At 43.2% G+C, this 14,415-nt stretch overlaps 1 protein-coding gene across 10 annotated transcripts in view; it reads right to left on the reverse strand.

Annotated features, from left to right (window-relative positions):
* Nucleotides 1-6,973, reverse strand: part of NBEA (neurobeachin) — an 881,590-nt gene extending 874,617 nt beyond the window's left edge. For 7 of the 10 annotated variants that reach the window (XM_050937106.1, XM_050937099.1, XM_050937102.1 and 4 more), the window contains exon 1: nucleotides 6,504-6,973. In XM_050937106.1, the coding sequence (XP_050793063.1) occupies nucleotides 6,504-6,773 (270 nt within the window). In that variant the 5' untranslated portion in view covers nucleotides 6,774-6,973. The remainder of the gene's footprint in view (nucleotides 1-6,503) is intronic. The other 3 variants (XM_050937105.1, XM_050937104.1, XM_050937100.1) reach the window with 1 other exon arrangement.
* Between the last annotated feature and the right edge of the window lie 7,442 nt (nucleotides 6,974-14,415).

The raw sequence follows: 14,415 nt of genomic DNA on the forward strand, positions 1-14,415 counted from the left end.
GCTATGGCGTCTGCCAGGGCAATCCAGGGAAAAAGAGTGCAAAATGATTGTCTGCCGTTGCTTTCATGGAATAAGGATTGAATGATGACATTTACCCAGAATCACCCACGACACTGTTTTTGCATTGGGATCTCAACCCAGAATTCCAATGGACGGGGGAGACTGCAGGAACTATGAGATAGCTATGGCTAGCTACCCACAGTGCAACGCTCCGGAAATCAATGCTAGCCTCGGTACATAGACGCACACTGTCGAATTAATGTGCTTAGTGTGGCTGTGTGCACTCGACTTTATACAAATCTGTTTTACAAAACCAGTTTATGTAAAATCGGAATAATCCCATAGTGTAGACATACCCTTTGTGACAAACGTTATATAGGTGCAATATCCAACATTTTAAAGTCACTACAGACCTAGCAGGCCCTTGTTGCCTCTGGATCTTCCATTATGCCTCTTCAGACATTCCAGTTCTCCTCCACAACCCTTCAAATTACATTTATGTTCTCTGCTCTATCTAAAGTTGCTACCTTTCAATTTGCTGTAACTGGACGCCAAGACCCCACCCCGATCCACCTCTTCCCCCCAAGACCCTGCCTTCTGTCACTCACTCCTCTCCCTCACTGGATCATCTCCACCTCCCCCACCCACCCAAACAGTGCTCCTTCTGCTCCAGGGCTGGGACAGGAGCTGCTGCAGCCTGACAAGGAGCCTGCATGCAGGTAGGAAGCAGCCCTGGCTGAGCAGCATTTTATGACTTTCTGATTGAAAACCAGGCACCTGGCAACCCTAAATGACACCTGGACACAGAAGCCAAAAAACAGACTGTCTGGGTAAAACCTGGATGGGTGGCAACCCTAGCTCCACCTCACAACAGACGGAGTACTTTTTGGGGAGCCACCATTAGGCAGACCATGCCCTAAGCAACTTAAATGAGCTTTAGGTTCGGACTTCAGAAGAGCTTCTGTGCCTTGGTTCCAGCTCCACTTTCCCCGATGGTCCTACCACCATACCACATACACCATGGATATATACTCCAGATAATTATGTAAAGAGCTATATACACAAGGAGAAATTGAAAGAAAATCATAAGTTTTATATGATGCAGATTCTGGTTCCAGCTCCATAGTTCAGACTGACATTTCCTTTATAATCCATATTTTGATATACACCCTCATGTATATGAAGGAGTTATTCACCTTTCCCCCTTTCTGTTTAACGATATACAAATTGGATGTTGATGTAAAAATGTTTGTAACTTCAGCTTTTTATTTTCATGTTTGTTTGTTCTTTCAAAGGATGGTATAGCTGCTCTTCAAACTGTACTGAGTAACCTTAACAGTAAAGTTTTTGAATTTTTACATCTTTCAATGAGGCTGAGTAAAGATTGCTTTGGAAAAACTGTAACCTGTGAATTTCTTGACTTATGTTTTGATTCAACACAAAAGTTTTACATTAATGTGAATATTGTATTAAATATTCCATGTGTTCAAATGAAAACTCATTAGAAATCCAACATTGGCGTAGAATGGCTATTAATTCAGACACAAACATTAATTTGAAGGTTTAATTTAAACAAATGCAGTTATGCTTTAAAAAGAACTGTGCGCGCTTCCAGACAGACACATGAAATCATCTATTTTGAATGCCACTCTGTGCTTTTTTTTTCTTTTTTAAATGAAAGCAAGCATACTACTTGTGGAATGTGCTCTTAAAGTTGAAAATAATTGTTACAAGTGACTGCACTCATACCAAGGTTTTTTACATAGATATGTAAACACAACATTTGATAGAGCACTATAAACTTTCTGGAAAATATTTTACAATATATTTCTAATGCTTGGAAAACAAACTGACAGATTAAACAAACAGATTTGGTTATGGGACCATCCATCAGAACTTTCAATACAAAAAGAAAGTTAGAAATTGCAAAACACCTGAGTTTAGCCATTAAGTATACTATCACTAATATAGTGCTATAATCATGATTTTATATCTTTTTTTTTTTGGTTCTCTTAGATCTATAAAGAAAGTTTGTTTCCAAATACACTGTAGCAAGAGAAACTGTCAGTGCCAAGGGGGATAAAAAGTTCATTACCTACATTGAACTAGCACTAGGAGAGCCATAATATAGCATAAGGCTTGACGAATCCACTCAAAAGGGGAGAGGAAACTTCCTCAGGGATCTTACCTTGTCTGCTACTGCAAACTAAGCTTTCATTTAAAAAAATGCATCCTAGCCTTTACAGTTAAGAAACCCTTCCCAGTGCAAATAAAATGTAAATTAATGAAACAATTACTTCTAAAATCTGGAAGACGCACACCCTGAAAACAACAACTTTAAGATACCTTAGGCTCTATTTCGCACCCCACAAATCCACAGAGCAGATGTGCTACACTGCACCAGCCTAAGATGCATCGGTAACTGGCAACTCCCATTTTACACAATGCCATGTATCTACATTAACAGGCTGCAGCAATGTAACTACACTGATGTAGTTTAAACACTAATTCTAGTTCCAGAATACAATCTGAACAGTTCTCGTGTGGGGGAGAAATCCTTCAAGGCTAAGGAAGTAGTTCTTCCTCCACATGAACCTCAAAGCTTTGATAGCCTCCATACCACTTTTATTGCCACTAAATTTAAGAGGAGAAATAGTCAGTAGATTCCCCAGACTCATTCAACAAATTGGTCCTGTCCAATTCTTTTCTCAAACCTTATGACACAGAAGAGCAAAACTTTAGTTACAGAAGATCCATGCACCACCATGAACGGTATCAATAATCCTGTTCCTAAGAGACCTATGAACTGCGTCCAATTCGATATTATAAAATTTGTCTCCAAGTCCATCTTTCTTAGCCCTTTAAAACAATACTATATATGTCTAGAAGTTATGCCAGGCTTCAGCCGTCTTCTTTCTACCTGGCTTCAAACCTTAAAACTTACTTTGAGCACTGACAGCAACATAGGCACTCTGGTTAGTGACCTAATAGATGCTTTGACAGTCAACATAGCATATTCTATAATGACCACTAACTAGCTACTCTGTCAGTTCAAGATGACCTTTCATAAGTAGGGAAAAAGGAGTAAATTTGATGCTAAACCCCACAATTGATAGTTCAGAACTAACCTATATCAGCACACATGGAAGTAAATAAAGGTCCTGGACAGTTTGACTCCACACGACAAAACTTCAAAGGAAAACATCCCCATAGTAAATCTTTGACTAAGGAACAGAAATGTTTTAATGTACCAGTTTTTTAATTCTGGAACATTCAAACCAGTGCTGGGATATCAATAAATATAATGAAGGGCCAAATTCTAACATGACATATGTGGGATTGCAAGAGTAAAAATGAGGGCAGAATTTAGCCTGAGTGTGCTGTTTTGTTGCTACAGAGGGCACCATTACACACCCAATATTCCCACTCCAGAAGTACCTGCAGTGGTCACAGTATCTTCCGTACTATGAGATACAATGGTACTATGTCACTACAGTGTCAAAAGTCGATTTTTAAATGGTACACTTTGAACTACTTCAGACTGGATCACTTGATAGGAAATGTTAAAATGCATGAAATGCAGCATGATTTTAAAATACTCAAACAGATTTTTCAGAGTTAATTTAAGAAAAGGTATTTAATAAATTGATTACATGTAGGTAGCAGTTTATTTTAAACAATTGTGAACAGCAACACCACTTTGCAGAATTTGCTGGCTCGGCATCAATTCAGGAACCGCAATTTCTTAATTCTATGTTATGTTTGGATACAGAGAATATTTTAATCATACATACTGAATCGCAGATGTCATTTTTTCAAGAATCATAAATTATTGTGACAACCACCTATAATGTAATAAGAGAAGCCCAACTGACTGTAGACTCCCTTAAACAAAACAAAGCTAGACATCTCCAAATGGTTTATGTACATGCTCTGGGATAGTTAAAGGCAAGATTAATGTCACAGACTGGCACACTATATCATCTAATCCAAGACGTCATTGAAGACAGCCCTTTAAACAATGTCCATTCACATTGGCATACACAACTAAAGGACACTCATTCATAAAAATAGTATGATATAGCGACTATAAATTGTTTTCCTCAACCTCAAGCTTTTCCTCAAAAAAAAAAAAAAACCCACAAACCACTCTAAAATAAAGAAATGCATTTCATTTTAAATACTTGGAGCTAAAAACCAATAATGCAGCAGCAGGGGAATGTTGGTAGTTTACGGGATCATAATTTTGTTTTCTAGCTTCCAGGCTCATTCTGTTTGTTTTACTTGTGAGCAAATTAACTTTAAAAATATAAGCATAAATGCATACTAGTCATGCAGTGCACTGGAGAGTGTTAGAGTATCATCTTTCTTTGACGTGGACATGTAATCTTTCTGTTCTATTGTATGCCTGAGTCCATCTGTTAAGCAATGACTTATCCAGAATGCAAAGCTACTGCAGTAGCTTCCCAAGTGGTTTTATGTTCACATGTGTCCCCTGATGCTGAAAGCACTACTACAACCTTTATTCATAGGTCTAGATTTAAGTGCATGCATTTCAACAATAACTAAACAAACAGTGGGCAGATCCTGTAACCAAATATTTTAAACAAACATTTTATGAGTTTGAGAAATAGCACCAAACAAAAACCAAAACCAAAAATTAATGGTAGTTTTTGTATCAGCAATTAGGCTGTCAGATTTAAGCTTCTTCCCTTTTGATTAGCAATACCAACAAATGAGGTTAAGCACAGGAAGAAGATTAAGCACTCCACAGTTATGTTGTGATCCATCTGAAGCTACAAAAAGAAATCACTTCACAGTAGCACTGGGAATAGGGAAATAACATGAAGTGAATGGATAATATCCAGTAAAGTGATGACTACCAAGTTCTGTCAACTTATACCACAATAGTTTATCTGAAAGGTTACTTGTAAAGACAAAATAGCTTGAGAGAACAGAGGAAACTCCTATCAGTTGTCTCTTTGACTTGCCATATTCACAAAACAAGAGCTAACTCTTGTACATCCATATAAACCATAAAGATTAAAATGATCTAACCAACCCACATCTCCCTCTGAATGGAGCAGCTCTTCTGTTCAGCCTGGGTTAGGGCAAATGCAAATAATTGTCAAACATCGGAACAATACATGGTTTTAAAGTGCCAGATACAATTTTATCTCTGTGCATGTTTTTGTTACAAAATGAACACAAGTTTAACATTTTAAACTTGTTTGTTAGAATGGCCGTTTAAATTAAGTGCCTTTCAGTCTTAAACAGTGGCTTTCTATCCTACTTCATAAGTAAAATAGAGGATATATTTTGTTGACTGAACTGCTTTCAAAAGCTTTGCTGCAGTGAAGCTTGCATTCAGGAGCAGCACCAAAATACACATAATTGAAAGTGATTCATTTTTAGATCCATTTTTCCCTCCCCTTAGACTTCTGTAGGTTTCCCAGGCTTTGGTGTAGGTAGCGCAAAAACATTAAGTCATACAATCTAGCAGTAACTCTTTCATACCATGAAGTGAGTGAAGGACCAAGGAGATACATTGTAACATCCTTTTCCTGTTGTGTGTGTTTTACCCACATGTAATAATGATTTTCAACATACAGACCATTTTGACACCCTTAATCCTGGAGGCAAGAATGCAGTTTGGTACACTAGAACAGGGGATTAAGACGTGAACAAACGAATCCCTTACAACAGATTGTAGCAATAAACACTTATTAAAACGACGCAAAATCTCTCCTCCTCAACATATCAAACCCGATTAGCTCGGAGCTAACAGGGTTAAATCTTTCACATATTTGCATCTCCAAGAAAAGATACCAGCTCGGGCTACTTTTCAATCTTATACAATTAAAAACAGATACAACATCGAATGCCCCTTTTCTTCAGAGGAATAAGTGGTCAGGCTATCTGGCAGTTTGCAAGCACATGAAGTTGTCAATTATTGGTTCTAATATACAATGAACAAACAAATTGCACCTACTCCACTTCCACAACAGAAGACAGGCCAGGGGAAGGAGAAGGAAGATAAGACTCTGAACAGTACGTGTTTGTTTCACTAGCTGAGGTCCTGTGCGGAGTTTAGGCTGAGCAGAGGGGTCTCTCGCACAAGGTGAGGAAGGTGCCGTTAGGTACACGGTAGAGTGAGTGGGTTGCATATAGATGAGTGTGTGTCTCACAAACCGGCATTGTAGGGAAGGGTGGAGTATGCCAGGGTCTCTCCTAGGGGCGGAGAGGGAGCAATAGGTGCCTGCAGGGGATCGGGGCGCGGAAAGGGGGCAATCAAAGGATACGCATGGTTTTAGGATGGGAGGGTAGCAGTGATGGGAATTGGCTTGCGGGGGGGGAGAATGGGTGGGGTGCGTGTGGAAGGGAAGTCGCCAGCTGGGGAGGATGCGTAGTTGGTGCCTGGGTCCCTCGGGGGTCGGCGGGGGCGCGGGCTGCCCCAGCCCTGCCCGCAGGGGTGCCGATGGGGAGGGGTGCCGGCCCCTTACCAGGTTGAGCACAGTCTCCACGATGTCCCGGTTGCTAACCTCCCCGACCTGGATGAGTCCGATGAGGACGGCGAATTTCATGCGGATGTTGCGGATTGGCACCGACGGGTTAATCATCCCCGCGGGGAGCACCACGGCCCCGGAGCCCGACGCCCTCAGCTCCCCCATCACCGCGGCGCTGCTCCCGCCACCGCCGCCTCCTCCGGCCCCGACAGGGATAAGCCCCGCGGGCTGCGGGTCCGGCCCTGACACCGGCTTTTCACTCGCCATCTACCCCCCGCGCCCTCCGGCACCTGCCCCCGGCCGAGCCCAGCCCAGCATCCACCGCAGCAGCGTCCGGCGGGGCCGCAGGGAGCCGGTCCGAGGCGCAGGGACTGTCCCGGCAGCCGCTCCGCTATAATGAGGGATTATTATGGGCGCCGCTGCCCCGTTAGCCGGAGCCCGGCCGCCTCCCCGCAGCGGGGCCGGCGGAGCAGCCGCCTCGCCTGGCCCGGAGGCGGTGCTGGGAAGCGGGCTGGGCACCGCTCTGAGAGCCGCTGGCAGCGCCGCCGCCGCTGTTGTTGTGGAGCCCGAGCCGCCGCCGCCGCCGCCGCTCACTCCGCCATGTTGCCGCCCCCTGCCTACGGTAGCCGCCAGGGCGCCTGCGCTGAGCCCGTGGGGGGGCGTGGCCGGGCTGCGCGCCCCCCTCCCCCCAGCAGGAGACAGGTGAGCAGGTGCGTCGGGCTGCGCCAGACCCGGAGCGGCCGCCCCCCTCCCCCGCCCGATGCACCCGGGTGCAGGTTACGCAACTGAGGCTGGGGCCGCAGAGTCACCCCCCTCGCTGGAGATACCGTCTCCCCCTGCCCTGGCCGGCGTCGGGCCCCTGCTTTGCCCTGACCCCACAGCTCCCTGCGGGCGGGACACGGGGTACCGGGGACGCCGCGCACAGGCCCCGGGCAGTGCCCAGGAGAACCCGGGGCCCTGCCGAGCTTGTGTTCTCGCCGCCCGCCTCTGGGGCTGGGGTCACAGCCTTGATTGGGGGCCCCTGACTCACTGCTAATGACCCATCCGCTGTGAAGTCATTTGCAGACCCCGTTGCTATCAGGAGTGCTGGAACAGTGTTTTGTAGTGGAGGTGCTAAAAGCCATTGACAAAACTATAAACCCTGTATATGATGGCAACCATTTCAAACTGGGGGTGCTGCTGCTACATCCACAGCACCCCTAATTCTAGCCCCTAGGCACGGTGGGGGTACAAAATAAGCTGCTCACCTCTAATAAGCCCTGCCTCAGAACCCTAGCTGAAGTTTTAAAAATCTGATTTTTGAAACCCCAACCCTTCCACTTTGTCTTACCCTGGCTGAATGTTTAGGGAACATCACCCAAGCAGTTTCAGAAACAGAGATTTAAAGCTCAGTGAATGAAGCAACAAAGATGTTCCTAACAGTCTGAGCTTTTGTTTCTGAGAGAGAGAGAGAGAGAGAATGCTCAGCCAGACCATGGGTCCATTAAGTTCAGTATCCTGGTATTAATAGTGGCTAGCACTGACTATTTAAGAGGCAGAAATGCCTATCAAATATCAGTTATCAAATATCCTGGCCTCAGGGAAAGCTTTCTTCCTAATCTTTCAGTGGTTAAAGACTGGGTTATGCCCCCAAATTTGAGGGTTTGTGTCCCTTCCCAAGTGCTTTTTAGTATTTATTTTATAGCACTGCCTGCTCTTGTAATGCATATGACTGTCTAATCTTTATCCTATTGGTATCCAGGAAGTGGGCAAAGGACCTCCCCTCAGCCTAAGGGGAGGATCCACAGGTCTGTGACACCAAATAATTGCATGAGACAACCAATGAACTATCTCATCTTTATAAATTCTGCCAAGTCTTGGCTTCCATGATATCTCATGGCAATCAGTTCCTTCAAGCCTATTTCTTAACCTAGAGCAGAGGAAAGAAGTGTCTTTTACTTGTTCTGGGCCAGCTCAAGTAACAATTATTTGAATATTTAAAGTTATATATGCATTAGATCTCTCACATATACATGTGAGTAGTTCCCACTTTGTTCAAAAACACAATTGTGTGGGATTCAGTTTTACCCTCAGACTTAGTTGATTATAGTTTATCTCTTAGAACATCTTGATTCCAAACCTTAAAAAATACTCTTAAAGTGTTCCCTCCCACCTCTCTTATATCTAGATTAGGTTAACAAGCTGCATCTGCCACAAATGGTCAGCAGAACTCAGCATCTCCCTGAAGAATTCCAGCACCTGGTGATAAGGTGGATCAGTGGGAGTTAAGCACCTATTTATCTTTGTGAATTCTAGCCATGTGCATAGCCTAGACACATATGGCCATGAGGAGGGTACGTGCTGTTAGGGAACCCAGTCCGTTTCCTCCTTCTCATAACATTTTTCCCAGATTTAGACCTTAGCGTCCAAAATATGGGTGTTAGCATGAAAATCTCCAAGCTTAGTTACCAGCTTGGACCTGGTAAAGCTGCCACCACCCAAAAAATTAGAGTGTTTTGGGGCACTCTGGTCCCCCCAAAAACCTTCCCTGGGGACCCCAAAGACCCAAATTCCTTGAGTCTCACAACAAAGGGGAATAAACCATTTCCCTTCCCCCCTCCAGGTGTTCCCTCCCTGGGTTCCTGGAGAGATATACAGAAGCAAGCTCCATGAATCTAAACAGAGGGACTCCACCCTCCCTGTTTCCAGTCCTGGAAAACAAAAGTACTTCCCCCTTCACCCAGAGGGTATGCAAAGTCAGGTTAGTAAATCTAACACAAAGAGATTTTCCCCCGACTTCTTCCTCCCACCAATTCCCTGGTGAGCTGCAGACTCAATTCCCTGGAGTCCCCACTAAAGAAAAACTCCAACAGGTCTTAAAAAGAAAGCTTTATAAAAGAAAAAATACATAAAAATGGTCTCTCTGTATTAAAGTGACAAATACAGGGTCATTTGCTTAAAAAAAAATGAATAAACAGCCTTATCCAAAAAAGAATACAGTTTAAACATTCCAGCAACTACACACATGTAAATACAAAAGAAAACAATATAAACCTTATTGTCTTGCTATCTTTGTACTTACAACTTGGAAACAGAAGATTAGAAAGCCAGGAGACAGAAAGATCACTCTCATAGCCAAGAGGGTCAGACACAAGAGAAAGAACTCACACCCAAAACTTCCCTCCACCCAGATTTGAAAAAGTCTTGTTTCCTGATTGGTCTTCTGGTCAGGTGTTTCAGGTTACTCCTTTCCAAGTGAAAGAGACATTAACCCTTAGCTATCTGTTTATGACACTCCTATATGGAAGAAGCAAAAGACAAAAAGCAACAGAAGAGGGGGGAGTGGGAGAGAGAAACAAGAAGTTATCTTGAAAGGAAAGAGATTCGTTTCTTTACAGTTCACAAGATTCCTCCAGCAACTTTGCACAGCTTACAGAGTTTGCAGTGAATTCTCTTGCTGAGCAATTTTAAAATATTTGTAAAAACCTTAGAAAGTTCCCAGGCAAAAACCTTAACCTAAGGTATAGTTGAAAAAATCTATTATTTTCATCTGCATTTTTTTTTTTTAGAGTTCATTGTAGTTTTCTCAAAAAAACCCACAAACCTGTGAATGCTTGTCAATTTCAAATTAAGGTTTTATCTTACAAACAAACAAAAAGTATACACATGCTTAATTAAGATCACCCAAAAAACCTGAACTCTGTCTGACTGCACAACCCTGAAAAGAAATAAAAGCATTGACTATCTCTGAATCTGCATGATGGATGGATAAAATTCTTAGAGTTTGGTGGTTCTCAAGTTTGTGTGATAGTGGTAGAGTTTCAATGAGCGTGTTTGTGTTATTTTAACTGTTCAAAGTTTTTCCAGGATGTTTATTTTGTAAAATGTAACCTTACCTTAGAATTTTATCCTTTTTTGAGAAAATCACAACATTTCTTAAGGAGTTCTATATTACTTTTTGAGGGAGAAATGTATAAGTAACGGAATCTTTCCTCTTTCTATACCACCATACTCCCCACCTATTCCAAAGACCCTAACTATTCTCCATATTTGAGTAGCTTCATTTTAAAATAACAAAATCCCAGTTTGGACTCTTATTGTATAAACTTTCTTATTGCAGACTGTTCATGACAGATTGCACTTTAATTTACACTCTTACGCTTTAGATTACAAAAAACAGTTGTATGTTTCTGCACTGAATTTGTAATAGTTATTGTCCTATGCTTGAGCAAGAGTCGCAAGAGGAAAAAGTCATATTTGTGAAACACTATATAAGTATGATTTGCAGTTCAGGACTTGAACTGAGGCAGAACAAGGTTGACTGCTGTTTCTTCTGTTAAAGTAATTAAATATGCAGTACAGAATATAAGGAAATACTGTGAAAGAAGGGAGGAAAATTCCGCATATCAGCTTTTAATTACAGGCTTCTTTTAATTCTGAAGATCACATTTGTTTTTAGAAATAAGTTTATGAAATTAGGTCTTTTTTTAACTGGATCAGTGTATAGAATAGTTGTCTTTAATCAATACCATTTGCTTTTTAATAAGCAACATGTAAACGTGATGAGTGTTCATCAATTACTGTGAACATTATTGTAGCATTGACTTTCGGAAAGAAAAAATCTAACACTAAACTCTGCTCTAAACTAATCTCAGCTTTGGTCCTTCCTTTGCACTTCATCATATTGCAAATTAAAAGAAAAAAATAAGAGAATATCATCCAAATTTTTCTAACTAGTGCTCTCTTTGATTTTGGTATAGGCTGTGCACACAGCTCCCATTGACATCAATAAATGTTCCATTCATTGACCAGACACAGTCACCAAGGTGTTGCAATGCTCAGTGTCACAATAAGAAAAATAACAGGCATAATGTTGTGCTCCACAGAGCCTGAGTTGGTATGATGAATGTGCGGAAAGAGGCAACTTTGCACATGATCTACAAAGCTAGAATTCCAGGTGGGGAGCTGCTTATGTTCTTGATGCTGATGAGATAGGGTATATGCTAAGCTCCACCCGTTTCATGGTGACTGGCACTTAAGTGTGGGCTGCAACAAGGCAGGTGATCCATGAAGTGGGAGAAAATAGGTGCTCCTCCATCTAAGTTGAGTATGGGACCTGATCCAGTAGTTGTGCTCAGAGGCTGCTTAACTATATGGAAAACAGCTCTGGAGAAGCTCCCTTATGACTTTTAGCCTAGTGGTTAGAACACTCAGCTGGAATGTGACAGACCAAGTCCTCCCTCTCCCTAATGAGTTGGGATTTGAACAGGGATCTACTACCTCTCATGTGAGTGGTCTAACCCTTTGGTTCCAGGCTAGTCTACTATGAATCTCTTCTATTGAGGTTATTCCACTTAACTCAGTCATTGAATCATAGAATATCAGTGTTGGAAAGGACCTCAGGAGCTCCCCAGACAGATTTTTTGCCCCAAATCCCTAAATGTCCCTCTCAAGGATTGAATTCACAACACTAGGTTTAGCAGGCCAATGCTCAAACCACTGAGCTATCCCTCCCCACCCCCACCCCTTGATCCAGAGAGAGTGACTCTATAGCCCAGAGTTGAGGCATTCACTTAAGAGGCGACAGATTCCTGTTCAAATCACTTCACCTTATGAGGCAGAGAGGGGACTTGAAGGGATGGTCACCCACATGTCAGATGAGTGCTTTAACCCTGGGCTAAAGATTATAAGGGAGGTCCTTGTCTTTCACTGGGTATTGTGTGTAATGTGTTAGGAGGGTGCTGAGCATGCCAACTGGTTAAGACCATACATGTGACTGACTTGGAAGAGTGCCTTGAGTGCAGGGGACTGAACTAGATGACCTCTTGAGGTCCCTTCCAGTTCTATGATTCTATGAGTGGTAACTTTCCCCTTTTTCATAGTTTGCTCTGGGAGTTAGGCAGGAGATAAGTACCCATATTCCTGGAGTGAAACAGCATTGCACAGGCTCAGAGGCCAAAACTTAGAGTCCTAGAGACCTTTTTCTGCAAAAACTTAAGTTCCAAGCTGTCATGGTATAATTTCCCACTCTGAACCTTAGCAAAAGATAAGGTACCAGCATGAATTCCTCTAAGCTCAATTACCAGCTTAGTACTTGTAGCGCTGCCACCAACCAGGAATTCCAGTGCCTGGTACACTCTGGTCCCCCAAAACCTTGCCTGGGGACCCCCAAGACCCAGACCCTCTGGATCTTAACGCAAGGAAAGTAAACCCTTTCCCTCACCATTGCCTCTCCCAGACTTCCCCTCCCTGGGTTACCCTGGAAGATCACGGTGATTCAAACTCCTTGAATCTTAAAACAGAGAGGAAAATTCACCTTCCTCCCTCCTTCTCTCTCCCCCTCCCAGACTCCCTGAGAGAGAAAGTAATCCTAACACAGAGAGAAAATTAACCTTTCTCCCCACCAATTCCCTGGTGAAGCCAGACCCAGTCCCCTGGGGTCTCACCAGAATAAAAAAAAACAATCAGGTTCTTAAACAAGAAAAAGCTTTTAATTAAAGAAAGAAAAAACAGTAAAAATTATCTTTGTAAATTTAAGATGGAATATGTTACAGGGTCTTTCAGCTATAGACACTGGGAATGCCCTCCCAGCCTAAGTATACAAGTACAAATTAAAATCCTTTCAGCAAAATACAAATTTGAACTTCTTCCAGCCAAATACACATTTGCAAATAAAGAAAACAAACATAAGCCTAACTCGCCTATTTTACCTAGTACTTACTATTCTGGACATATGAGAGACTATATCAGAGAGATTGGAGAGAAACCTTGTTGCAAGTCTGGTCACTCTCAGAACCCAGAGAGAACAACCAAAAACTAACAGCACACACAAAACTTCCCTCCCTCAAGATTTGAAAGTATCCTGTCCCCTGATTGGTCCTCTGGTCAGGTGACAGCCAGGCTCACTAATCTTGTTAACCCTTTGCAGGCAAAAAAGATATAAAGTACTCCTGTTTTATTAACTCCTACTATTTGTTTATGACACAAGCAAGTTTAGGTGGGAGCTGAGTGGCACTTTTGGGGATCACAGTGGCATCTACAGACAGGACTTATGAGCCTAAGTACCTTTGTGGATCCAGGACCTAACTCCTAATCTTGCAAGATGTTATGGGCAGGCAAATTCCTGCACTTGCACAGAGTCCCAGTAACTTTAGTATGCAAGATCAGTGCCATAGTTATTGGATATAATGGGATATGATACTACCCTGGAAAATCTCTGGAACAAACAGCCAGTATGCAGGGAAAGCACACTCACTACTACAAGGGAAGGATAGAAGGAGCCCCGACTCCCTCAAGTTTCTGGCATAGTGGTGAGAAAGGAGAGGCAGGCAAAGGCATATTCAAGGAACAGAGACTTTGGTTTCCCCATGTCTCACTGGAGAGCATATTGCCACAAAACAGAAAGGGAGTAGGGCCATGTCCCTGCCTCCCCTTTCTCACAAGCCTGTATGGACAAGTACACTGAATTCCTTAAGGCAGTATTTCCCAAATTTGGGATGCCGCTTGTGTAGGGAAAGCCACTGGTGGGCCAGGCCCGTTTGTTTACCTTCCCTGTACACAGGTCCGGCCATCGCAGCTCCCACTGGCTGCGGTTCGCTGCTTCAGACCAATGGGAGCTGCTGGAAGCGGTGACCAGTACATCCCTCGGCCCTCGCCGCTTCCAGTAGCTCCCATTGGCCTGGAGCAGCGAACCGCAGCCAGTGGGAGCCGTGATTGAGTGGACCTGTGGACGGGGCAGGTAAACAAACCGGCCCGGCCCACCAGGGGCTTTCCCTACACAAGCGGCATCCCAAGTTTGGGAAACACTGCCTTAAGGGATTCAGTGTACTTGTCCATACAGGCTTGTGAGAAAGGGGAGGCAGGGACATGGCTCTGCTCCGTTTCTGTTTTGTGGCAATATGCTCTCCAGTGAGACATGGGGACACCAAAG

Source organism: Gopherus flavomarginatus, chromosome 1 (assembly GCF_025201925.1).
Source record: "Gopherus flavomarginatus isolate rGopFla2 chromosome 1, rGopFla2.mat.asm, whole genome shotgun sequence".
NCBI lineage: Eukaryota > Metazoa > Chordata > Testudines > Testudinidae > Gopherus > Gopherus flavomarginatus.